This window comes from Egretta garzetta, unplaced genomic scaffold, assembly GCF_000687185.1.
Source record: "Egretta garzetta isolate BGI_Z169 unplaced genomic scaffold, ASM68718v1 scaffold70, whole genome shotgun sequence".
NCBI classification, from domain to species: domain Eukaryota; kingdom Metazoa; phylum Chordata; class Aves; order Pelecaniformes; family Ardeidae; genus Egretta; species Egretta garzetta.
Genome location: NW_009258539.1, coordinates 1,210,160 through 1,236,547, shown reverse-complemented (window position 1 = coordinate 1,236,547; position 26,388 = coordinate 1,210,160). Strand labels below are relative to the sequence as shown.

The 26,388-nt window shown below is 35.7% G+C and overlaps 1 protein-coding gene across 5 annotated transcripts in view; it reads left to right on the top strand.

Moving 5' to 3' along the window:
- The window catches only part of USP9X (ubiquitin specific peptidase 9 X-linked), a 77,720-nt gene that overhangs the window by 12,537 nt on the left and 38,795 nt on the right, over window positions 1-26,388 (top strand). For 4 of the 5 annotated variants that reach the window (XM_009646346.2, XM_035901763.1, XM_035901751.1 and 1 more), the window contains 14 exons: window positions 202-314; window positions 1,102-1,320; window positions 2,482-2,597; window positions 2,850-3,101; window positions 3,181-3,319; window positions 3,989-4,141; window positions 8,068-8,172; window positions 9,304-9,510; window positions 10,434-10,570; window positions 15,417-15,550; window positions 20,083-20,170; window positions 21,785-22,127; window positions 23,515-23,610; window positions 25,209-25,420. In XM_009646346.2, coding sequence (XP_009644641.1) covers window positions 202-314; window positions 1,102-1,320; window positions 2,482-2,597; window positions 2,850-3,101; window positions 3,181-3,319; window positions 3,989-4,141; window positions 8,068-8,172; window positions 9,304-9,510; window positions 10,434-10,570; window positions 15,417-15,550; window positions 20,083-20,170; window positions 21,785-22,127; window positions 23,515-23,610; window positions 25,209-25,420 — 2,314 coding nt within the window. The remainder of the gene's footprint in view (window positions 1-201; window positions 315-1,101; window positions 1,321-2,481; window positions 2,598-2,849; window positions 3,102-3,180; window positions 3,320-3,988; window positions 4,142-8,067; window positions 8,173-9,303; window positions 9,511-10,433; window positions 10,571-15,416; window positions 15,551-20,082; window positions 20,171-21,784; window positions 22,128-23,514; window positions 23,611-25,208; window positions 25,421-26,388) is intronic. The other variant, XM_035901768.1, reaches the window with a different exon arrangement.

Genomic DNA, 26,388 nt, shown 5'->3' with positions numbered 1-26,388 from the left:
ATTAATCTGTCAGGTTTTTGTGCATTCAAGCTTATGTAACTTTGTCTTCATCCAAGGCTTCTCTTCTTATAATAATTCTGAAACTTTGAACACCAAACTTCTGAAGTCCAAATCACTACTTTCAATATTGAAAAGTTCATGTAACAGCTAATGACATTGCATATCTAATAGTTTGGTTTTTTCTTTTCTATTTTAAAACAGGCCTTGATGTCAAAAGTGAAACATGCCAGCGATTTTTTCGAGATGGGTTAACAATATCTTTCACAAAAATCCTTACAGATGAGGCAGTGAGCGGCTGGAAGTTTGAGATTCATGTGAGTTTTTAAAGTTGTATGCTTCTGAAAAGCATAGTAATTTAAATGAGGAAGGAGATTGCCTTTTTGTGACTGCAGGAGGCTGCAGAGACTGAATCTCATTTTTTTGAAACTCATCTCAACAGAGAACTGGGAGAACTCTTATGCATATGGCTTCCGAGGAGTGGGGGGAAGTCATCCTGCTATCATTGTTCCATATTACTGCCTCTGGTGTTTTTGGAAGGAAACAAAACATGAGAGATGATATGGGGAGGAACTGGACTTTGTATGTTCAGTAGTGCAGCTCTTGTTAGGCAGGCTGTCTTTGGCCAGATGTCTAGAGACCTGCTTTTTTTTATGTGCATTCTAGGACATGAAAACTTGCTCTTTTTAGTGAAAGCTTTTAGCAGTTTGCTAACTTCTGAATGTTTGTAGCAGCTGAATATAAAACTACCTGTTGGACAGCTGGTCATATGCCAAGTCAGAAACTGTGAAGATCTTCATAAGCAAATTAAAATCTGTGAGAGAAATGGGTGAAGGAAGGAAAAGTTGATAGTTCAGTGGCGATTCTTGTATGCCTTGAAACCCAAAAATATTTGTGTCTTTTTCCTAAATTTAATTTTTAGCTGAAAACAGATAGTTTGAAGTTTGTTTAAAGCCTTTATTGGAAGAATTACAAATTAAAATACAGCATTGTAAAACTCTTATGCAACTCTGCATGCTAGGTACAAATGGTTCAGAGTTTATAGTTTATATTCATCATACAGTCCCCTGCCATTTTCTTGGTTGTTGTTTTTTTTCTTAATAGAGATGTATCATTAACAACACTCATCGACTAGTGGAACTCTGTGTGGCCAAGCTGTCCCAAGATTGGTTTCCCCTTCTTGAACTTCTTGCCATGGCCTTAAATCCTCACTGCAAATTCCATCTATACAATGGTACTCGTCCCTCAGAAACAGTTCCTGCAGGAGTCCAGCTCGCTGAAGATGAACTTTATGCCCGTCCTCCTGACCCACGATCACCGAAGGTATGAGAGCATTTTCAGACCTGTATTTTTGATTTTTATGCAGTGTTACCTAATTACACAGTAGCTATAGAGAAGTGGTTTTAGAGGGGGGAAAAACCACCCTTCGTTCTCTATGTGACCAAGGTGTTCTGCTGCTTTTCACTTATACATTAACTCATGACTGGTTAAATTTCCCCTTCTAACTTTTTCAGTCTTGGTCCACAATCAAACTGTGTCATGTGTTTCTGTGATAAGCTGGCACAACTGTATTGGAATGCCATTCCTACTGTGTTAATTGACTTGCTTGTATTATATGGATTTACCTTCTCACTCTACATGATTTTGTAGGTGACATATTTTAAGGAGGAAATTATGTGGCAATGTAGGAATTTTCCCTCCCTTTTCTTATAGTTCCCAGTGATGGGTGAAGTGTTTTTAACTGGACGTAGGATGCTGGTGTCAGTATGATTTGGGGGTTTGTTTTGGTACGGTCTTCTGGGTGTTTGGGGTTTTTTTGGGTGGTGGTTGGGGCTTTTTTGGAAGATTTTAGTAGTTGTTTGTTGTGGTTTTTGATCTGTTCTGGTTCTTGGGTCTTAATTTTTCAGAATGTGCTCCAAATGGCATTGGTACAGCTTCAGAAGCTAACTGAATTGTACTTCTGTTGCTTTCTTCCTCTGTTTTCTTTATAGTGGAACTGCTAGCTATTGATATGCAGGAGCCAAAGATAAATAAACCTGTGTCCTTGGACTTCCTTGCATTACGAACTGTGTTTAGAAGAATGTTATTTTGAATTCTTACTGCTTTTATATGCAGGGTTATCACATCCAGGACCAGAAAAAAACACCAGAATTGTCATGCTTTTTGTAGTAACTTATCAGCCAAAGATGAACCTGAAGTATAGTCATTTTTATTCTTATATATTTGAAAAAAATATTTGAGTAACTAACAAACTGCATCTGTTTATTGACACGATAACGGGAAAGATAGTGTTGCCTATTTCTAAGCATTTCCTTAAACTGAATATATAAACTATATGGGAAAGTTCACTGTCAATTCTATTACCTTCTAACAGTTTATTGTGTAAGGACTTTTTTAAAGCAAGTCAAGTGCTAAGAGGTACTTGAAAATATTTCTAGATGGTAATTTGTAAATGTCAGAAAATAATTGTTTATTTTATTGCAGGGTTGGCTAGTAGATCTTATCAACAAGTTTGGCACATTAAATGGATTTCAGATCTTGCATGATCGCTTCATGAGTGGATCAGCATTGAATGTTCAGATAATTGCAGCTCTCATCAAGTAAGTTTTTTCAAAATAATAATTTACATATTTTGAAAAGTTGGACTAAGTAAAATATTATATTAGTGCAAAGCTTAGTCCTTTCTTGAAGTGCTTCCCCTCACTCCATCTCTTAACTACTTTTGTGTTTGCCTTCAACATTTCATGTGCTTGTAAATAGACTTGAGTTTCTTGAATGAATTGTTACTTGCTATCTTAATATTACAAAACTACAAATTATGGCACTTTGATCCCTTTTTTCTTTCTTTTCAGGCCATTTGGACAATGTTATGAATTTCTAACATTACATACAGTGAAGAAATATTTCCTTCCAATTATAGAAATGGTTCCACAATTTTTAGAAAATTTAACAGATGATGAACTGAAAAAAGAAGCAAAGAATGAAGCCAAAAATGATGCTCTGTCAATGATAATCAAATCTCTAAAGAACTTAGCTTCAAGAGTTCCAGGACAAGAAGAAACTGTAAAAAACTTAGAAATATTTAGGTTAAAAATGATACTTAGGTAAGATGATACTCCTAATATGATACGCTACTTCTGACTTTTTTTTCCCCACACTTCTTACATTTAATTTCTCTTACAGGTTGTTACAAATTTCTTCTTTCAATGGTAAAATGAATGCACTAAATGAAGTTAACAAAGTAATATCCAGTGTGTCATATTATACTCATCGGCATGGTAATCCTGAAGAGGAAGAATGGCTTACAGCTGAAAGAATGGCAGTAAGTTCTTCTCTTCACTGATGTTCATTGAATAGATTTTCTTCCTCCTTATTACTTTACTTGTAGAAGTAGCTATATATTATGGGTCCTGCACACGCTGCTAATTTTCATATCTAGTGTTATAAACCGTAGGTATCACGTCATGGTAATAATTCATTTTAACAGTAGTGTTTCTGTGAAAAATTGCTCTATTTGTTTCAAAACTGCTGTTGAGAATTATTTTCAGTGCTGCTAAAAACATACTTTAAAAAGGGCTCCTTGAATAGTATGGGGTTTATATAGTGTTTAAAAAAACCCCAAGAAACCTAGATAAAACAGGTGTGATTCATTTGAAACTTCAGTGCCACTGTACCTAAAAATTGGATGTTCATTTAAACATTTGAACATTTTTATGGTTTGACAATGATTTTAATATGCCTGAAAAAATATTTCCCCTTAAGATCTCATGGTGACTAATACTGGATTATTTAAAATGCTGATTTTTTTTGTTTAAGAGGAAATGAAAGTTAAATACCTTCCTCTTATGCTGCATCTTCCTCACTTCTCCCAATTAGAATATTGTATATGAAGTCATTAATCTGTAAAAGGTTGAAATTTTTCTTTTTAACTTAAATATCAGTGACAGCACTTCAATAATTTGAGATGGCACTACTTTCTTTTTATATTCAGGAATGGATCCAGCAGAATAATATTTTATCAATTGTGTTGAGAGATAGTCTTCATCAACCTCAGTATGTAGAGAAGTTAGAGAAAATTCTCCGTTTTGTCATCAAAGAGAAAGCCCTCACTTTGCAGGATCTTGACAACATTTGGGCTGCACAGGTAAAGAATTCAACTGCTTGTCTGCTACTGCGCAGGAGGGATCTTGTTCTATGTATTGTACTGAAAAGACGATGACTTGTGCTTCTTACGCATGGTCTTAGACAAAAATGAAGAAAATTTTGAAATCCAGTGGTATTCTTTTTGGGGGTCCTGGATCTCAAAATTGTCTTCTCCAGTGTCTTCAGTAGAAGGGGTCAACTACACGTGTGTGTAAAGTCTAAAGGAACAGTTGAGAACATGGAGCAAAGATTATCCTTTTTATAAGTATTAAGGAAGCCTCAACATTGAACAAAGTCTAGATGACAAAAGAATATGATACATTATGACTTAATATTTTAAAATTCATTAAGAATATGTATTGCTAATATCTGAGTTCACCACAGTTTTATAAATTTTTCCTGGGCAGAGTGCTATTAATAAGGCTTATAATAACTGTTTTAGAAGTTGTTTAACAGCAAATTCTTTCCTTTGTGTTGTAATGATTATTTTTGAAAGACTATAAATTTTGCAGTATTGGCTTGTTTTACTTAAATGGTTGGTAAAGCTGGGCTTCCTAGCTGTGGGCTGCATGAGTTTAGCACACATAAAAGGCAGCTGAAGAGACACAATCATTATTTATTGAGTAGACAGAAAAGAAAAGGTCATTTTAGGATAGAAACAAGCATGTGTACATATATCCTTGTTCATAAGTAATTGGTAGTGAAAGACTAACTTAATTGTACAAGTAAGCCCTTAGGCCAGTCTTTGAAGTGTGGAACGGCTAAATCCGGTTTCCAAGATAGAGGTCTGTACTGGTTTTGGCAGGTAGAGTTAAATTTCTTCATAGTAGCTTATATGAGGCTATGTAGGTAAAGCAAAAGATTTACCTGTTGAACTCTTTTTCCTCAACCCATGTGTTTTCTCACTTCATCCCATGTGTTTTCTCAGGTCTACCCTTCTGATTCTCTCCCCAGTCCTGCTGCGGGGTGGGGAGTGAGTGATCGGCTGGGTGGTGCTTAGTTGCCAGCTGGGGTTATGCCACAACAAGGGCTAATACAGGAGTTGGGTAGTATTATATCCCTAGTTTATGTGTGTTCACGTTCTTCTGAAACGGTAACAGTTTGGCTTAAGTGGACTTAGCTAGGTGTCCCTATTGTCAGGAATGCTATTTTCAGGTGACGTTTAAAGCCCTTGGGACTACAGGTGATGTTAGTGGATGGTTGCCTTGAGTGTTTCAATTAAATTCATTATCTCTAGACTTCAATGCTAGCATGGATAGTAACTGCACAGGCTGAAACTCAAGACAGTCTTTATTATCCCATTATCTCTAGGTCCTGTTTAGAAAATTGCATCCTGTAAGAGTAATACACAAATTACTTGAATTAAGGTCTGTGATCATACTGTTAGTTTTCAGCGGGGGGGGGGGGGGGGGGAGACTTTGAGAAGTTAGTTAGCTGTTAGTAGGCTTCTATTAAGCTATCTTAGAGTCTCACTTTTTAGGAGGGAAAAAAATAGTCTGAAACTTGGAAAAAAGTCTTCCATGCAATTATATTACTCATAGTGCCTGGAAATGGGACATGCGGCTAAGCTAGTTTAAGCCAAACTTTTTACCCTTCCAGAAAGGTGTGAACAAGTGGTGTAACCCTTAAAAGATGGGGATAGTCCACCCCAACAGTTGCAAAAAAAATAATTTAGGAATAAATCTCACATGCTCTCAAATACCTGGCTTTCAATTAGGTAGTTGCCACAGTGCACTTGCTGCAGTTTTGCTCTGTATTTTTTTTGTGTGTGAAAGTTGAACTCAGTAAGTAATTATTCAGGTAGATGGTTTCATTGTGGTTTTGGCCATGGAAATAAAATAGACTAAAAGGTAAGAATACCAAAATCTGCTAATACAGAATGATTTTTACCAACTTCACTACTGCCTGTGTTCAGTAGTTTTTAGAAGTTCTTATTAAATGACTGCTTCTAAGAGCAGCTGGAGCATGAAATTCAGTCGCAAGGCATTGATTTACTGTGTAGCTTTATATAACAGACGGGCTATTTTAGCTCTGGCTCAGTGTAGCAATGGTTTGGTTTTGCTTTCAGGCTAGAGTCGTTATGTTGCTGCCTGGATTTAAAGGGTGAGCATGCACAAATTTACAGTTGATGATACAGAAGTGCCCTCAGAATCTCAGTATACAGCTAGAATAAAAATAAGTAGTTTATGAAAAGTAATAAAGTCATGCTGCTTTTGCCTTTAGAAGGCAACATAAGTTTTATTGAAGTGTTTTCATGTCTTGCAAAGTGAGTGCTCACGAAATCGAAATGTGTTTGATTCAAGGAATAACGTTGGAAGTCTCTAGAGGCAAGAATTAAGTTGCAGCCTGTTGAGTTGCAGGGAAAGATCCAGCTGGACAAGAAATAAAACTGCAGATTAGTCTTGGAGTCTCACTACTTATATTCTGGAGCATTCAACTAGAACTTGACATGTACTTCCCTGTTTCAGCACAGCAAGCTGACAGTTCACACACCAGGTTCCTTACCTCCTCCTACTGTCTTGTACTGCTTCCCCAGCCTTTTCTGTTCTTAAGGGCTTCCCTGTGTCTGTTAAAAACCTCCCAAGACAAGATTGTTATATGCCTTATTCTTAGTCTTCTTGCCCTGCCCCCCCAGCAGCTGTGCATACTTACCCTTTTATTTGTTATATTGTAGATGCTCTTTCTGCCCTGTATGCTCTCAGTTTTTCTTTCTATCCAGGAAATTGTCTGCTCAGGAAAAAAAAATTATATGCTGTTTTGCAAAATCAAGTGGAATAAGTGGTTTAGTAAGTTCCTCTCTCATAATCTGACCTATAACATGAAAACAAATGTTACTACTTAAATTCACTTTTTTAAAAGAAAAAATTATGGCACACTGTAAAGAATTCATGGCACAGCATGTAACAAAGCTGTTAATCTCTTTTTTTGTTTCTAAGTGAACTACTGAGGCAAGCTTTTAGAAGGAAATTTATTTCAAAACTGCTCATGTATGCATTTTTAATACTGTACAAGATTAATTACATCAGAGTTTGTTTTCTAGGTATTTGTTTCACATTTTTTTTATTCAACGCTTACAGGAAATTTTTCTACAGTAAATCAGCTATTGATTCACATAGTCCAAAATTGTTGGTTTTGAGTGCGGATTTAAAGTATGGGATGCATTTTCCAGCCTGAGCATGTAGGAAGAAAATTTTCTTCTCTCCCAGCACTGAATTTTTGAGCTAGCTGTTTTTTCCTTATTATTGTCTTTCCCCCTAAATGTCAGAATTGTGATATACACCAAATCTCATCTAAAATGGTGCCCAGCATTTAACTCAATAACTTGCAGTTAGTTGTTTGATTGGACTTTAAAATGCTGTCTGCCATCAAGTTGTTTGTAATAGAAAGCTTTAGCTGTCCATGAATCCACTAGCACAAAGGAAGTACTTCAGCCTGAGAAACTATGTGGCAATACTAAAAATTGTCTTACAGCTTAAAACACCTCAAGGAAATTCATTGAGGAAGTGGATTTTCAGTCCTTTCTTAAAAACAAAAAAAACCCCCAAAACCCAACAACAAAAAAAACCCCACCAAAAACTACATTAAATTAAAATACTAACTCGTAAGTTAAAATACCCCTTTAGACTGGTCTACTGTCCCAGCATGATTTTGTTAAAAAAATAAATAGGGTGACACTGCAGTATTTATATTCTAAATAGACACTTGTGCACACACTCATAGAGCACACTTACATGTACAAGGGAAATCTAAATATTGTGACTTCCCAGTGAAGTAAGAATTCAGTTTGCCACGCTGCTGCCACAGCATCAGCTCTTCTTGCTGGCCACCTCAGTCAGTCTTCTTGTAAAAATGATGTAGGAGGTCTTGCTGCTTGACTTAATATGGATTACTACAAATGTTGATGGATTCTTTTTGCTTTCTTGACAGGCAGGAAAACACGAAGCCATCGTAAAAAATGTACATGATCTTCTTGCAAAATTAGCTTGGGATTTCTCTCCTGAACAGCTTGATCACCTGTTTGATTGTTTTAAGGTAACTATGCATGTTTTGACTGTATTCAGGAAAGGGGTTGTGAAGTTGGATACAGATTTGTGGTTCTTTCAGTGTCTACTTTCCACTTCAGATAAGTTTCCTTGTGTTAAAAGACTTTTTAATGTGTATAGTAAGTCTGTAATATTTAATATTGGAAATGCTAGATTGTGTGGTTCTTTAATGAGCATTCATTGTGAGATTTTTGGTTTATTTCCTGTTTAAAGCAAAGGCTAGCTATGCTAGTTTAATTGACATTTCGTTTTCTGGTTTAAACGCTTTTGGATAATGCATATCTATTGAGGCCTGTAGTATTAAAGTGACATTTAGCAATCCTTGGAATATTGAATTTTTCAAATAAAATACGTTACTTATCTAAAATACCATTTTGCATTTGTTCCAAATTATTAAGTGCTGGTGATTTAGTAAATCATGTTTTTCTCCTAGCATTAGAGTAGGTTTCATCAAGTTTACTGGGCATTGCTACTTTCGATCTTTAAGTAGAGGAGATCAAAGACTTCCATTCCCTGCTCCCCCAAATTCCTCTTTAGCATGTAATAATTTTTCCTTTGGTTAACAAAGATATAGAACGAAAGTCTCAGGAAGATAATGTTGACTGTTTATAAACATATAATTATTTGATTGATATCACAAAACAACTTGTTTCTGAAAGTTTGTTATCCGCTGGCTTTTTATATATGCTAATATAACATTTGTAGCTTCCAGTAGTGGTGCTATCCGGCTTGGTTTCCTGTTTCACTTCCAAGAGATGATCTGCTGTACTAGAAAATGCAAGCCAGCTTTGTAGACTCAGTTTCACGTTTTTAGATAAATGCGTTAACAGTCACACTTTGCCTTACATGCAATTTGTACTCCAGTTAATGGGGGTCTCCTAGTTTGGTAAATTTGGGTCTAATGTTCTGTAATCTAGATACTGATCTAAATGCGCAAGATTTCTATGCGTCAACTGTCGCAAGTTGTGCCTGACCTCAAGAGATGAATATGATGAAGAGATGAAAGTTCTTTATATAGTTGTATCACTATTGTTGCATCATTTGTTAACGGTGCAGGTTATGTGTGGATTTAAAAAAAAAGACTGGTCTTCATATAAAAAAAAAAAAAATCTTTTCTTAGGCAAGTTGGACAAACGCAAGCAAAAAACAGCGTGAGAAACTACTTGAGTTAATTCGTCGTCTTGCAGAGGATGACAAGGATGGTGTGATGGCACACAAAGTGCTGAACCTTTTGTGGAATTTGGCTCATAGTGATGATGTACCAGTTGATATCATGGACCAGGCTCTTAGTGCCCATATTAAAATCTTAGATTACAGCTGTTCACAGGTGAGTAATCTGGTATGTTCTGTTGTGCAATCAGTTATTGAAGGTTTCCTTCCACCCCCCATGAAAAATTCAAGGGATTTGGTAATTTAACAAGTGTTCCTTATCATAGATTTGTATTATTCTACCAACATCCAGGTATTTTTAAAATGCTGTGGGGCATATTTTAAATAACACAGTTCGTGCTTTCATTGGAGAGAGTGAAATACATGACATTGACTGTCTTGTTGCAATTGGTGACATAGTGTAATGACTGCATTGGAGGAATTGGAAAAGAACCCCACCAAAGTAAACAGAGAGAAAGGAAAAGCAGCTCCCCTCCTGTATTTGGTTTTTCCAAACTCAATCATGCTAATTTGTTTGGGTGGGTTTTTTGTTTTCAGTAAGTCCTTGTATGTCTTTACAATATTAGAAAGGACGTAGCAAAGGACAGCGAAAACTATTCCATGTTCTCTTTCCTCACCCAAACTTCTGCGGAAGTTTGCCAGAATAATAATTCATTGTGATTCAAAGTTAATCTGTTATCTCTCTTGACAGCCACTGGCAGGTTTTGGTTTTTAGTTGTTACGAAACAATTTCTCATTGTTTCCTGATATTTTATAGCAGTTTACTCTGAGTACCAGTGAGTAGAAATAAATGAAAGAAAGGAAAGAGCAGATTATTTAAACACTGATGATCCTATCTAGCTACAGGTTTTCTTGAATATGTACTGAATGCTTGAGTGCTCGAAGGCAGAGAGTTTGGAACACACTGATAGCTTCTGCCAACATGTAGTGCTGCTCAGATACTTTCTTATGCTTCAGAACTCAATCCAGTATTTGTACGGCTTTGTATTCTCTGTTCTATCTTGGAAACAAATAAAGTAAGGGAATGATGATAGTTTCTGCAATATACTTGATTTTGATTATATACGCTTGTTCTTTAAGGATCGAGATACACAAAAAATCCAGTGGATAGATCGTTTTATAGAAGAGCTTCGCACAAATGACAAATGGGTCATTCCTGCCCTGAAACAAATTAGAGAAATTTGCAGTTTGTTTGGTGAAGCACCACAAAACTTGAGGTAAGAATGGAATGCCAGTAAAATTTTGTCTGTTAAAAGTTGAATGGGTTGGTATGAGGCAAATTTGAAATTTTTTTTGCAAGAGGCAAGGAAAGCTTAGGTGAAATCATAACCAGTGTTTTGAAGATGTTCTTGAGTTTGTTTTAATGTGTATAAATAGCCTCTGAAAATTCAGATATCTAGGTTCAACAAGAGAGTGTTAACTTTTTCCTCAAACGTACTTTTATTAATTTTTAGAATAGTAGTTCGATTGGTGGAAAATCTGGGTTGGTTTTTCTGTTAATCGATGGACTTCCCTGTCTAACAGTGGAATTAACTTACAAAGTATAAATATATTTTATGTGCATATATGTATGTATACACACACGAACATACCCACCTATCCCTATTCCCTGACAATGAATTTATACAGGTCATGTAGTTTGTTTATTTGAAATCAAAGGTGAATTTTTTGCCTGGGAAAAAGACTCTCTTGATTCGCTCTCCTGAATGGAAGAGATTAGAAATATGTTGGATGTGTTTTATTGTGGGCTTTTTTGGTTTTTTTTTCGGGGGGGGGCGTGTGGCGGTGGTCTTGTTTGTTTTTAAAAAGAGGAAAAGCTGAAGAAAAGCCATTGTCCATTTGGACTTGTTAAAACATACATGCTTATTTTCATTATTTTAAATCTCTTCTCACTACAGAAATTTCTGAGATTCTGTGCCCTTAATGTTTCCTGGTATCCATGTCAGAATTTGTAAAAATGCTGTTTGCTTATCAGTGTTGCGTAATTGCTTTGTTTTAATTCTTGTAAGCAAATCAGTATTGCTATTACAGTCTGCTTACAAGAAGGAAGAAAATAAGCCTTCAGTTTTATATAATGCTGTCTTCTTACTGATACCATTTTAAGGAGCTGTGATAGTATTGCATTCCTGGCTTTTGGAGTTTTCTTTATTAATTTAGTTTGCAACATCTTTCTCAATTTTCATGCCATTTTAATCCTTTACAGTTTCTCATTAATGATTGTTCGAGGTTTTTCCAATAAAGTTACAAAGTACCTGCTTATTAGCAGATAAGCCTGTTTTCTGTGTCCTGTAAAAGGTTAAGGACTCCATGCTGTAATATCTAGGTGAATGTAGCTACCTGGTTATTCACAGTACTTGTTCAAGTTCGATGCTTTTTAGCACAATGCCTTAATAAAGAGGCTTTGCTTTAAGTAATTATTGAAGCAGAACTCATTCATGGCACTGATTAGGTTTCTTCTCTGAATTGATCTTGGGAGGAACCCGACTTCTTTTGATTGTGGAAATTTAGGTGCCCTGCATAGTATATGTGTCATATGTACAGTTAGATGGCTTGCCTATCTCTCTCTCTGTGTGTGTGTGTGTGTGTGTGTGTGAAACGTTTGTCACATCTGCCTCAAAAAACATATCAGAGAGTTTTCTGTGTGCTACATTAATCCCATAATATATATGCTACTTTTTCGGGTGGTTCAGTTGATGGACATTGACAATTAAAAGTTTGGTCCCGAATGACTAAGGCTGCTGATTCTTGGCTAAAATAAGTATAAGTTATCTTATGCCGTTGGCACTGTAGATGTTCTTTTAAGGTGCAGGATTTAATTGCTGCCGGTAATTCATGCATTTAAGCAAAGTGACGAATTGGTCATACAGCTGCTTTGGCTAAAGTGTAACTCCCTGACCACAAAGAAATGCTACCTGTTTTGGGCAGTTCAGCTTAACCAGAATTGCAACAGCGTAAGAAAATGATTCTTATTTAGGTGCAAGGATTCTTAGGGGTGCAAAGATACTTACTAGTATTAAGGAATAGTCAACTTTATTACTCAACATACTGACCTTCAGTGTACAGATAATTAATCATCTTAATTTTCTCTGTACTGGCTGATGGAGGTAGACCCTCCTGTAGACCAGTTTCAGGCACTTAAGTTTGACCTGTATCTACTCAAGCAGTATAAGGCTGGTCTTCTAAATCAGTTGCCCAGAAGAATTAACTGAACATTGAAAGAACCTTCTGTAAGAGTTTGGGGGTTTTGTAGTACTTTAAGGTAACAGTGATGCTTCATGTCACTTTTTAGCCTAAGTAGTAGAATCTGCTGGGTCTGGTCGGTGCTGTTTGGACCTTTAATGTCTGCTTTTAATGGTACATATAATTTGTTCATCTAGCAGAATAACTCTCAACTTCAAAAACTGAGTTATGTGTGCGGTATTATGTTGGGCAAGTTATATGTGCAGATAAATAATTTTTTAAAAATCCATTTAAATTGTTTGGAATTTCGCCTTTGTCACTTTGCCAATATTTTTCTAGCAAATTAGTATGCATTCTAGCTATTAAATGTCCTTTTTAGTATTTCCAAAGTACTTTGGCACCCATTTCAAAACACTAATTTTTCTTCTTATACATTGGCTTTTGATAGCCTTTAAATGGAAACACAATGAGAAGATGAGTTTTGCTTTTAACTGAGAAGCATGAAAAATTGTAGTTAATACTGAAAGAATATGTCCCAGTGGCAACATCACCATTTAGCCTAACCTCAGATGCTTAAGGAATAATTCTATAGTTGCATGTGGAGTTTGCTTTAATTCTAGAAAACATGCTAGAAAGTCTTCTCAGGCCAGCTTTTTTCTGTGCCTAGAGACAGTTGTCTTGCCTTTGACTCCATCCTAGCAGATGATCAAAATAACATCTTGTATGTTGCTCACAAATACTATGTAACAACTCACGGCTCATAACTCTAGTTCTTCGAATTATTCAACTTTCAGAAGTCGTTGTGAACCAAGATGAATCCATGTGTCCAAATCTTCTGTTTGTGCATGTGTTTGAGAAAGGAGCAAAGTAAAAAATGGTCTAGCGCAGAAGATTTATTTGGTCTTCTGCTGAAAATGCTTTCCTTTTGTGATACTCTGTAAGATTGATACAAATGCATAATATTATGAATATATAAGTATACATGCCAGGATCTTGATTCAGCTAAATGCCCCATCTTTCTTCTGCTTGTTCCTTTAGTTGTTTCATCATACGTATTTCCCCAAATAGTCAGTGTTCTTATTTACAGTTACCTTTGTAAATGCATCTCTGTATCTAGAGGTAACATCTCGGGTAGCCACTAAAATAGAGACACCCAGTTTTTTGCTGGTTTTGCTGCTGGTTTATGCTGAGCAGGGAGGGTTGGTGGAGACAGAATGACATGTAATTGGAAAGTTTCTCCAAGTGAAAACAGAGGATGTTCTTTCTGGGTATATGAAGTCCTGTGTGTTTTCTTCCTTCATGCTTCCATCCATTTTGTTTTCTCTCCGACAAATGTCTGGGTCTTTTTTTTTTAAACACAACTTGTGTTTTAAGTGCCTCTTTCAGGCTGTTTTGGAAGGCTCTCTGCGTATTAGGAAATTTAATCTTCTGGAGACCTCGGTACTTAGCAGGCCAAATTCTGTTGGTTACAGATAACAAAATTATTGGAAGGGTGTTGATGGCTTGTATCTTTTAAACCCAAATTGACCGTGATCTTTGGCCCAGTGAATCAATTCATCTGTTGTTACATGTATAGTAAAATGTGGTTATCAGCTGCAAGATCATTATCAGCTGATGCTGGAACTGGGATTTCTTGCCTTCCTTACTGTTCTCAAAAGGTGTGACGATAATGTAGAGTGCTGTAGGTCATCTAGTATGGAGACTCTAGTATGGGAAGGATAAGAGTCTCTACCTGTAGTCCGTTCAGCTTATTCTGGGTTCTACTTTCTTCAGTGTTGAAGGAAGAACAGTTCTGAAACCATGTTTAAAATATTTCTTCAGGGCAGGCTATGGGATCAGCTGAGTGGCAAGACAACGAGGAATGCCTCACTTTTTCTTTCTCCCCCTGCACCCCCCCCCCCCCCCCCCTTTTTTTTTTTTTTTCCTCTTCCCCCTGCTTTTTTTTTCTCTCTTTACCATGGAAGAACAGCACAAGTTTTCATTGTTCATGCATCCAAGATCAGTGCTGTGATCTACAGAGGTTGAGGCATTTTGAGACTATTCTGCAGAGGTGATTAGTCCCTGAATTCTAGAATTTGATAGTGTTCATGGCATATGGGTTTTGAACCCAAGCTCTGTATTTTCTTTTGCATTTTAGTTGTGTAATCTAAATATGTCTAGTATTGTTTGAGAGCAGCATTGTTGGTCAGATCTCGATAATGGACTTAAATTTTATCATCTAATTGTTTATTTGGGTTATTTCTTTTCTTAAACTTTCCTGTTTTTTCTTAGACTATATGCTCTGTATAACTGTGCTTCTTTATGTTTGCACCAACACTTTTTCAGATAGATACTGTTAGAAAAAAACAAACAATGCAGAGTTGCGCAGGTTTTTTGAAGTATTGAAAGAATTGGTGTGATGATTGGCTAGTGTTCTTTCACTATAATTACGAGACTTTTGTTTTCAAAATTGACCTGGTTTTACTTAGTGTTTCAATATTAAATTTAGACAAGAATGTCAGATGTGGAAGAAACTGTGGGTTTGTGTATTGTAGTTATACGACAGTTGAGGGTCTCTATCTTTAAACTATGCAGTTTGTGGGCAGGTATTTCTATTCCTGTCTTGCTGCAGATATTCTCCCTGCAGCATACCAAGATGCTCAGATTACTTTGATATTTTTCATACATAATGTAACTGTATAATCCTCACTAATGAACTGCTTTTAATAACTGGTAAGAACTGTTGATGTGCCAGAATAAAAAATATTGTTAGAGACTTAGTATGCTTTCTATTAGAGATCTCTTAGGAAAACTTGGAACTTGCATCAAAGATGAGTTTCTTAAATGGATTTCTGAACTATTACTGCTCTGCTTTTCTTATTAACACTTGTATTTTAATTTCAGTCAAACTCAGCGAAGTCCCCATGTGTTTTACCGACATGACTTAATCAATCAACTTCAGCACAATCATGCCCTAGTTACACTGGTTGCAGAAAACCTCTCTGCCTATATGGAAAGCATGAGGCAGTATGCTAAAGGTAAGTTTTAAAATAAAAAATTGCCTCATAAATAGACTGTGTGAAAACTCCAGTTGAAAATGAAGTTAAAAGCAAATTCTCATAATGAAATAACTGTTAAGTTTATTTGTTTAATTTTCTAGTGTCTGTGGGATTGATAGTATTTATATTGTTTGATTGGGCAAGAAAAGCTTAAAATGTAAATATTTTGTTTCATGATTGGAAATGTGGTGTGTTTTATAGCAGAATATGGGGAAGTGGCAGCTCTTGTTTATCTGTGGATTGATAAACATCATCGTGTCCTACTTAGGCTAGGGTGGTTACTTCTGTGGAAAGTCCTAATCTTGGATTTTGTCCCACTTCTGGTTCTGAATTTTTCTAGGTTCCTTTGAGAAGTTTTTTAATCGCCTCTATTTGAAGCCAGTGTTTGGAATTTGTCAGGTATAAGGACTTTAGACGAGAGGGGTACCGTTGCAACTCCATTTGTTTTAAGTGGCTTTCTCACTGCATTTGTTACCAGCAATGCTTCGACAGCACATCTTGCTAGCATTTATATATTTCAGGTGAAACTCAACCCTTTGCTGATGAGTTTACACTCTTATTCTGGACTAGCTTTCTAGCTACTGAGGTAGAACCAGGGAAGCAAAGGAAAATGATGGACCAGGAAACTCTGGACCACAGTATTTTATATGTAGAATTAAGCCAATAGAACTGAGAGGAGGAAATTTACGCCCCTGGCCTGTCTACTTTACCGATTGGAACTAGGGACCATTCTACCCTACCAGCCTTTCAGTTAGATCAATTTGTTATGCAGGAATTCAATGTAGATTGTTCAGAGAGGACGGGATATTTGCACATTGTAAAGCATGTGTGTGTGTGTCTGCCAATGCTTAGGAAAGTGGCCTAGACACCTTTAATTTTGGGATCCATTTAATTTAGGAGTATTTGATAAAAGATACCCAAATTATGTCCTTAAAGACTTGTTTGAATACTGGTGCTATACGAAGATGACCGCTTCAGCCAGGTATAGGTCAATAAGGACAACATTTAAGTTAAATCTGCATACTGCAGCTATATTTCTGTACTCAGGAACCCATGGGAGGGGTTACCCTACTTTAAGTTCCTTAATTAATGATAGCACTGCACTAATTAATGTTAAAGTAATACTAAATGCTTTGTTCTGTTCTCAAGCCATACTGTCTTAGGCTTAGTCTTCTCCAGGAAGGTGGAATAGAACAAGTATTATTCATGTAGCTTCTGTAAGCTGTTGGGAGTGCTTTTTAACTTTGAAGTGATGCAAAAATGCAGTTTCATTTATAACGAACTTTGCATCTTAAGTATATGGATAGCTTAGAATCTATGATTCTCTCCTCTTGGACTTTGTCCAGCTATGAAATCTGGGGTTTGGCCTCAGGGTTACTAAGGAATCGTAATCAACAACTATATTCTAATGCAATGTTGTCTTTGTCCAAAAATAGCCTACACATGCTATTAATGGATGAACTATTATTCATTTATTCATTTCAATTATTTTTAAGCTCTGAAGCCAAAGGTCACTTTTGACAATATCACTTACCTATCAAATTGTTGATGATGTTGGCAGAAAAATTAGGCTGATGTCTTGCATGATTCTTTCCTTATGCCAAAAACCACATCCCATTGCCCTGCCCCTCCCCAGCTATGACTTGGTAAAGCAGCAATATAAACATCTTCAGCACGATAGGAATTACAAGTGTGAAGAGAGTTTAAATTGAATCTAATTACAGGGCAATTAAATTGTGCTTTCCTGAGACAAAGCTGCTGCAGAACTTACTCATTTGCATTGGAGTACAAAACCAGATGAACAATAGTGTGGATTTTTTTATTAGATGCTTTATTACATGATTAAGGGCAACCAGAAAATATCTCCTAGTGTTCCAGATATTATACTAAGACTGTAATACACAGTTCCTGTGCAACTTCTCTTTCAGTTTCAGTTTTGTATACTAAATAGAGCAGAACATAGAGAGCACCGTGAAGTTTACCTCCCATGCCTTCTTGGAGGAGGAGATAAGATGGCAGGGGGGCAGGGAAGGGAATAAATGAAAGGAGAAGAATGAAGATTATGATTGTGAGGACAGAAGGAATTGGACAGCTGTAGAACTAAGCTGAGCTGGAGAAGGTGAATGAGACAGAGGGATAAAATTCAAGGCAAACATCCAAACAGCAGAGGTCAAATAAATGCCGTAGGGGAAAAAAGAATTCAAGTCGCTCACAGATCTTTTTGGCAGTTAATGCCACAATTACCGTGTAATTTGTGTTTATTTTTTTGTATGTATTTCGAATTTGCCATATTTTATTTTCCTTGAAGGCTTCCATAATTGTGTTCTGTAATGGAGAACAGTGTTCCTATTCTCCTGTTATTTGCTAATGCATATTCTTTTCTGTCATACTCCCTTATATATGATTGTCTTTTTAAGGTTAAAGAAAAGCCTGATCTATATTTGAGAATTTTTTCCATGATCTATGACTTTCTCTTCTACTGAACTCGTATTTTCCTCCAACTCTGCAAAGTCCTCCATGAGATGAGACAACTGTTATTGCATTGTGTAATCCTGAAGGAGGAGGTCACAGTTTCTTTTTGACCATCTATCAAAGACCTTTTGAAAATTTGAAAAGACTGCTAGCCAGTTCTTCTTTATCTTCTGTTTTTCTGAAGTGATAAAAATATACAAAGTGTTAATGAAATGTAATTATGTGTAGAAATTGTGCCATACGATCTTCTGTGTGTGTTTATCACTAATTATACTTACATTTTCAACCACTTCCTGGTTCATTCTTCTGCTCCTGTATGTAGGAAGAATTTTTAAGGAGATCACACTTAGACTTGCTGTGGAATGCACAATGTAGAAAACAAATCAGGCAATGTAGAAAGAAGCTGAGATGGAGAATATTTAGGGGGACTGGATTTTTTGTAGTTCAGAGTTTTTCAGAATACTTAAGTACATACATACTGCCTTTGAGCAACCAGCTGGCCTTTAATACTTGAATTCTTCTATCATTGCCACTATTGACACTTGTGTCAGTGAATTAATGTCTATTCAGAGAAAAAAAAAAAGTTCAGATAGCCCCCATAGTTAAAACAAACATGTACCACCATCTCCCTCCCAAACAAAATCAAACCAAAAAATCACCCAAAACACCCAGCACTTGAAGTAATTAGTTTTAATTTCTCTGAAATATGCTTATCTACCGTAATAGTTCTGCTAAACCCACAGCATATTTTTCAGGTTTTCTACTTCTAATACTTAAATAATTTTTTTGTGCTACTATTACTTCTTGACATTTCTTTTTTTGATAATTGTCCATTTATGCTCACTTCATTAGGATTATAATTTAAATTTTTGAAGGTTTTCTGGTGAACATAATGCCTCCAGTTTTGCAGATATACTACTAGTCTTCTGTTTTGCCTTTTACTTAATTTTTAAGCTAATGTATCTTTAGCACTTGCATATAGAGAGCAGTATTTACGACAATTATTTTTCTCCTAATTTTGAAAAACCGATGATGCACTTCACCTGTTAGACTTGTTTGGGGCTGTTGGTTTTTTTCCTTCCTTGATATAACAGGATACTGATTTTCAGTTCTGAAGATAAATTTTAGCATGAGTCTGGATGTTATCATGATACAGTCTCCCACAGCTGGGTCATTTTAGTTAAATGCAATCTGTATACCTTTGCGAATAAGAAATACAGCATTAATTGTTTCATAATGGAGCTGTCATAATTAACGTGTGTCATGATGAAATATTACTAGTACAGATCAAGGTAGTGCAAGTACAGATATAGACTGTATCTCTTTAAAAACAAACAAAAAAACCCAAAACCACACCAAAACCAAGTTACTTTCAAATTACTCAACAACTTCTGTTCAAGCTTGTTGGTATTACAGGCATTTGGTTTTTGCACTTGTAAATTTGCAGTAAATAAAGTTGACGTATACTTTCCTCCTTCAAGTGATGTCATGTACATAGCTACTTATAAAGGTGTTAAAGAACTGGCGTCAGGATTTTTCTCTGGAGGGGAAAGACCTTAAAAATGAAAAACCGAAATTTTGGAATAGATGCTCTTTAATGAAACTAAAGCATCCTTAGAAAAAACACTGGATAATCTGAATTAGCCGCTTAGTATACTTTTATTTTAACTGACTTCTGACTTCAAACTGACTACTTGAAATAAGGAAGAAATATATTTGAATAAGTAGAATGCAGATTCCTAATTCTTTTGTAATACTTACATTATACTGAATCATGAGCACATCTATCTGCGCATAAGTGTTTGTTGATTTGATTATAGACCTCAGTAATCTTTGCCTGTACCCATTTTAATTTAGGATAAAATATTAACTGGTAGCAGGATGCTGAAAATTATTTTTATAGACCTTACTGAAAATGTATTGTTCTTTGAGTGGTTTTAATTATGTTCAGACTAACAGCTCTTCAAACACATCCTGTCTTTTAGGGTCAGCGTGTGTTTTCTGAATGTATTGTCTAATAAAACTTGTTACATTTGCAGAACATGGTGAATATGATCCTCAAACTGTAAGACCAGGAAGCAGATACAGTCATGTGCAGGAAGTACAGGAGCGACTTAACTTCTTACGGTTAGTTTTAAGTTGATCATTTGTTTGATTTCTGTAAGAATTCTTTAAATGATGCTTCAAAGAGAAAAAAAACCTCTCAGTATCTCTTTTCTCTAGTTTTAAGTTGCTGTGTTAACTTCTTTCGAAACTTAAATGTAAAAATACACGGAATGTTTTTGTTTTGGGGATATTTTTTTTCCAGAGGGCTTATATGCTAGTATTGGAATATTCAAATAAAGTTTATTGGGATCTTTGCAATCCAAGGCTCTGATTCTGCACTAAGATTTGTATAGGCTTTTTCTGTCTGTGTGCAGAACCCTACTGACTTGAATACAATGTGCGTGTGGATACAGTTACATACATAGTGGGGTAACTTAGCTGAAAATTAAAAATATTCCATGTAGGGATATGCCCATGTGTCCTTATTTGTTGCACCACACAAGAGTTAAATCCATGATCTTAAACTGACATATATTTGTATTAGACGCTGATGTTAGGTTTTCAGTGACTGAGCCTTACAAGGAGGTTAGAATAAAAAAATTACGTGGATGACTTTTGACCAGCTGCTGTTTGAGTAAAATAAGAGAACAAAGGATCTCTGCTCATCACAGAGCTGCAGTATGTTTATATTTTTTTAGGCTCTGCCACTCAGCTTTTTCTTGCTTGGTTGTAACCTTCTTTAGACAAGTAAAAATACATGATCTGTCAAACCGTCGAGTTCTAAAGTATTTTTTACTTGTTTTCTAACTGACTTTTTTTTTTTCTTTTTAAAATTTTGCCAACAATTTTTATGAATCAAATGGAAGTGTTAAACAACTGTTTAATGAAATTATACAATAGCTTATGGATAGCAAACTTAATTTATCACTCCTGAATGTTAAAAATTGTAACTTCCTTTAAGTTTGCTAGTTGTTAATGTAAAGGAATTAATGAATTCCCATGGCTGTCAAATGTAGAATATGTAGGTAGCAATTTCTGAAAAGCAATGCCATAACTTAGTCCCTGATTTCTTTTACAAACTAAAGAATTTGAATGAGAAAAATGGTTCTAAAGAACTTTGATTATTGCTTGTTCTTCCTGAAACGTTCTTAGTGTTAACTAAGTGTTAACGAATTGAAGTTCATAATAGTTCTTTAATAATAATTTAACACAAATGTAAAACTTACTTAAGTAAAAGGAAAAATTTCCAGCTCATTGCCTTCTGCTTCTGGCACTATCCCCAAGAATTGATACCTTATTTTGTGTTTTTGCTAAAGTGAGTGCTAAAATATAATGAATGATTGAAGAAGTAACTTAATCTCTTACGTTGCAACCTGGCTTTTAAACTAAATAGTTTACACTGATATGTGCATTTGTTTGTATACAATATGTAAACAGTACTTGGTATTTTTGTTTAAAACATTTTTTGCTAAATTTGATTCCTTTCTTGTTTGTACTATAATCCATTCAAATTTACTAAGAAATCATGGGGCTAATTATGCGTGGATTGATGATGTAAATAAAGTTTTCAGGATCATACTTATGATACATGCATGTATAATATACATATTCACCTTTTTGCCTGTACTTTTACTGAATTGTAACTCTAAATGTCTATTAGACGGTGCTGTTAATTGTCTCTTTGTTTTGCTCAAGATTTTTATTGAAGGATGGTCAGCTGTGGCTCTGTGCCCCTCAGGCGAAGCAAATATGGAAGTGTTTAGCTGAAAATGCGGTTTATCTTTGTGATCGCGAAGCCTGTTTTAAATGGTATTCCAAACTAATGGGGGATGAACCAGACTTAGACCCTGACATTAATAAGGACTTCTTTGAAAATAATGTGCTTCAGCTGGATCCTTCCCTATTAACAGAAAATGGAATGAAATGTTTTGAACGTTTCTTCAAAGCTGTGAACTGTCGAGAAGGAAAGCTAGTAGCAAAGAGACGAGCCTATATGATGGATGATCTGGAATTAATAGGATTAGACTACCTTTGGAGGGTAAGTTAATTGGAGGAAACATCTAAAAGGTTAACTGCTAAGTCTCTCTCAGTCTCTTTTCATATTTTTAGGAATGTGTAGTTTATTAATTATAGACTGAAATTACAGAAAGCTACTTTTTCAAACTAAATGCATGGATATTGACTCTACTGTCTTCCCAGCAAGTATGCAAGTTGGTTACTTTGCAGACTGATGTTTAATGGAAAGTTATTTGAAATACCGAGTGTATTTGTGTATGCATATGAGATTAAAATTTGCCGATACTGTTGAAGAAGAAAGGATTGTTCCAGGTGATTGTCTGTAGGTTTCTCTCTCTCACATGCACACATTAGAACTACACTTCGTTTTGTGCACTTCATAAGCTAGTTCATATCATTAATTCTAGCATGGTAAACTGGAGTGATTCTAGATTAGACCAAGTCATCACTGCTCTGATTCTTTCTCTTATATCCACAACCTTTTTCTAGACGTGGTTATAGCTTTTCAATAGAAAGATTGTAGCTTTCTGAAGCTTGCCAAATCTAATGGTGAAAACCATCAGTATCAAATTAGATACTTAATTTTTTCAGAGTATTTCTGGTGTTCAGGAGCTGCGTTAGAACTCACAGTAGCACACTGTGGCAGGATTATTGTGGCTGTGTTTTGTAAAACGTGCCATATATAAAGCAGCAGTCTTCAGTAGCTTTGGTTGTGGCTTGTTGAAGGGCTAGGTATTTTACTCATGGAGATATTAGTTAAAACCAAAATAGATAACAGTTTTTATACAAATAAGTTTTCACACAGTGTTTGTGTTCAAAGTGCCCACATGTTTTAGTTGTGGGAATCAACTTACTTGGATCTACCCCTGCTGTTTGGCAGCATGACAGAGCTCATAAAGCTTCAGCTCAGTAACCTGCAGGGATTGTCTGTAAGGGCTGCTTTAAGACCTGGTGACTAGTAATTAAAATACAGATGGTCAGGTTGGAAACAGAACTCATTTGCCTGTCCCCCTTCCACTCACTCACAGCCATTTGAAATACTTCAAAATTCTGGTTTTAAATCTTTGGTGATGTATATTTTTCAAGCATCTGAAAAAATAGTTGTCTTAGTCTCTGAAACTAGTGAAAATGGAAGTGTACTGTGAGGATGAATATATAAACACTACTTTCATTCTGTTTATAAAGCATCAGCTTTTTCTGCTAGCTATGAACTCCTTTAAGTTAGTTACTTCTTAATTTTGACTCTGTAGTGTTAAGTTGTGTTACTTGTATTTTGTAACTAAACATTTTAGTCATTTTCACCTCATAAAACAGACATGACATACTGTTGTGTCAAGGTACTTACCTAGTCATTTTGTTTTTACCAGAAAGTTTTAAGATGTTCTAATGCTTTTTTTTTATTATGTTAGGTTGTGATTCAGGGAAATGACGACATCGCAAACAGAGCAATAGATCTTCTAAAAGAGATCTATACTAATCTTGGCCCAAGGTTACAAGTTAATCAGGTAAAAAACCAAACAAGCAACAAGAAAACTGGAATATAATATGATAGAAAAACAGTGATAAAATTCAATTTGGTGATATTTTTGTATTGAAAGGTTTGAAAACAGAGAATAGCTTTCATGTTTTGGAGAGTGTACTCCTGAGTCCAGCCATCAGGTTCTGGTCAGATGGAGAATTGAGGTTTTTTTCTGATACTTAGCCTGAACTCTGGTAATTTTTTTTATATCAAATTGATCTCTTTCTACTCAGAAAACCGTTCATATCATATACTTAGGTAAGCCTTTTGTTGAACTTCCAGTTGTGGTACTTATTTGTGCTAGTACATTCACTGGATGGGTCTGTTGAGTGTTGTCACAAGCTAATCTAATCTTTTTTTTTATGTCATGTCCTTTACCAAAGGGTCACAGTTTCCATATAATGGTCGAGCTGAGCTCTAGCAAATTAGATATTTTCTCCCTACGTTAATATTTGCTGGAAGCTGCATTTCAGTGGACAGAGAGAACAGATAATGAGTTTCTGAGGTCAGAGGAAGTGAACTGCTGGGTTTTCACAAATTTTGGGGGGAATATTGTGCTCCACACAGTGTCCAGTTGGTAGCTTGATAGTTGTATTTCTTAAAACTCTGGTTTTCATACTTGTCCTTGAAAACACTTTTATACTCTTCAGAGCTGCCAGTCTGCTACATACAGCACAGCTGCTCTAGGTGGTGCATTTAAAGCCATTCAAGATATATCTTACTGTAGTGGCAGATGGGCTGTATGCTTCTTTTTTGCTGTAGGTCTGGGCTTACTAAGCACACATAGATCTGTCCATCTGCACATGGTTAGATCTCTCACTTCCAGGAAGTGTTGGATTTACTTAACATGCACACAAGTACTTTGTTTCAGTGTGCTGGTAACGCCTCTGCTCCTGAACTGCCTCTAAGAAAAGTGGCTACTGGACTGTGGTTTACTGCCATAGCTATTACTGTTACGTTTCTATTGCAGACTACTACCTGGAGACACTGCAGACTCTTTACGGTGATACTATAGGTTATATGTCAGTCTAGGTCAGGAGCAAGGAGATGTCGGATATCAGGCAGAAGGAAGAGATTTGCTGCAGCTGCCACTATACTGAATCTAGCTCAAAATCAATTTCTGAGTTTATGCAGGAAAAGAGTGTATCTAGAACTGGGTTGTGTGATCGGGGGGCTGTTGCAGGGATAGTTGTTCTGGTCCATAAATGTTCTGTATTCACTCTTAGCGTAAAGTAGGTTAACCGGTACTAGATAGTCAGCTAGAGATTCTTTAACATAGTCTGAGGAAATGAATAAGAGAAAGTCCAATTTACTATTCTCTGTGCAAACTTTCACTTTTTCTCTTGAAGTGCAAGTTTACACTGTACAGTTACAGCTACTGATAACATGCAAGATTTTTGATGAGCACACTAAATTAGGGCTATTTATCAATGGGAGTTTATTCTAAAGTAGAATAAAACAGCTTTATGGAGTAACTTGCCTGGATTTGTTTTGGGTTTTTTTACTTCTACCATTGGATTATCCTTCTGAAAAGATGGCTTTTAATATTATTTGCAATTGCATCGATTTTCTTAATGTAATTAGGTAGTGATTCATGAAGACTTCATTCAGTCCTGTTTTGATCGTCTAAAAGCCTCCTATGATACATTATGTGTGTTGGATGGAGATAAAGACAGTATCAACTGTGCAAGACAAGAAGCAATACGAATGGTGAGAGTGCTGACTGTTCTAAGAGAGTACATAAATGAATGTGACAGTGATTACCACGAAGAGAGAACTATTCTACCTATGTCAAGGTATGTGTGAAAATGCACTACTGTGATTTTGATTTCTGTTAACTAAAATATTACTAATATCTTTGTGATTTTTACATTCTAAAGGATTTCTATTCAGGGAATGTATTTTTAGAGTTTCAAAATTCCATCTTCTCTGCTAAAACTCTGATCTGTAGTAAAGAAAAGAAATTTTTTTTTGAACCATCAGGCAAATACAGGCAGATATGAAAGGGCTAGTAGACCTGAGAATAAGCTTGTTTCTGGTGTTTTGTTCAATAGGTAGCACAGCATACCTTGTGGCTAGATTATTTTGGATGTGTTTCTTTTTTTCAGATAATTATTTAAAAGCAGATACCATTCCTTAAGTAGCATGGGCAAACTTCCTTTGTTTTTTGTAGTCCTGTCATACAAAAGCCATGTTTTTAATGTATATCTTCATATTCCAGAGGTGTTTACAGAGATGCTAATCTTCGTTTGCTTGCTTAATTTTAGGATTATCCCTAAGTTAAATATTCTATGTAAGTTCCTCATAAAACAGGGGAGAACAGCACTTTGAAGTATATTTGTTTTCTATATACCTTCACTATTCTTATACTTGTCCTTGAGTAAAAACTTAGCTTAATTCCCAGCTGTTCCTTCTTTAGCTCTGTCTTTGGTACAAAGAAAAAGGAAGCACTTAAATCCAATGTTTTTTAGATACTTTCACAGACAAAATACTTTATTTCCTGAGAGAGGAATGCAGAACAGAAAACCTTAAATGTTCCCACAGACAGCATCTACTAACACTGGAAGAAAGTCTCAAAAATACATAAGGAATACACTGAGATGCAATGGATTTATGATGCAGCTAACATATTTTTAGACGTGTGGGGGGGTTTGTTGTCCCTTTATTTTAAATGCCCTTTTTGTCATGAAAATTGAAGAGCTTGATGTTTCTTCATGATGTGTCAGTAATTTGCAGTGCTCCTACAGCATTTTTATTGTATATA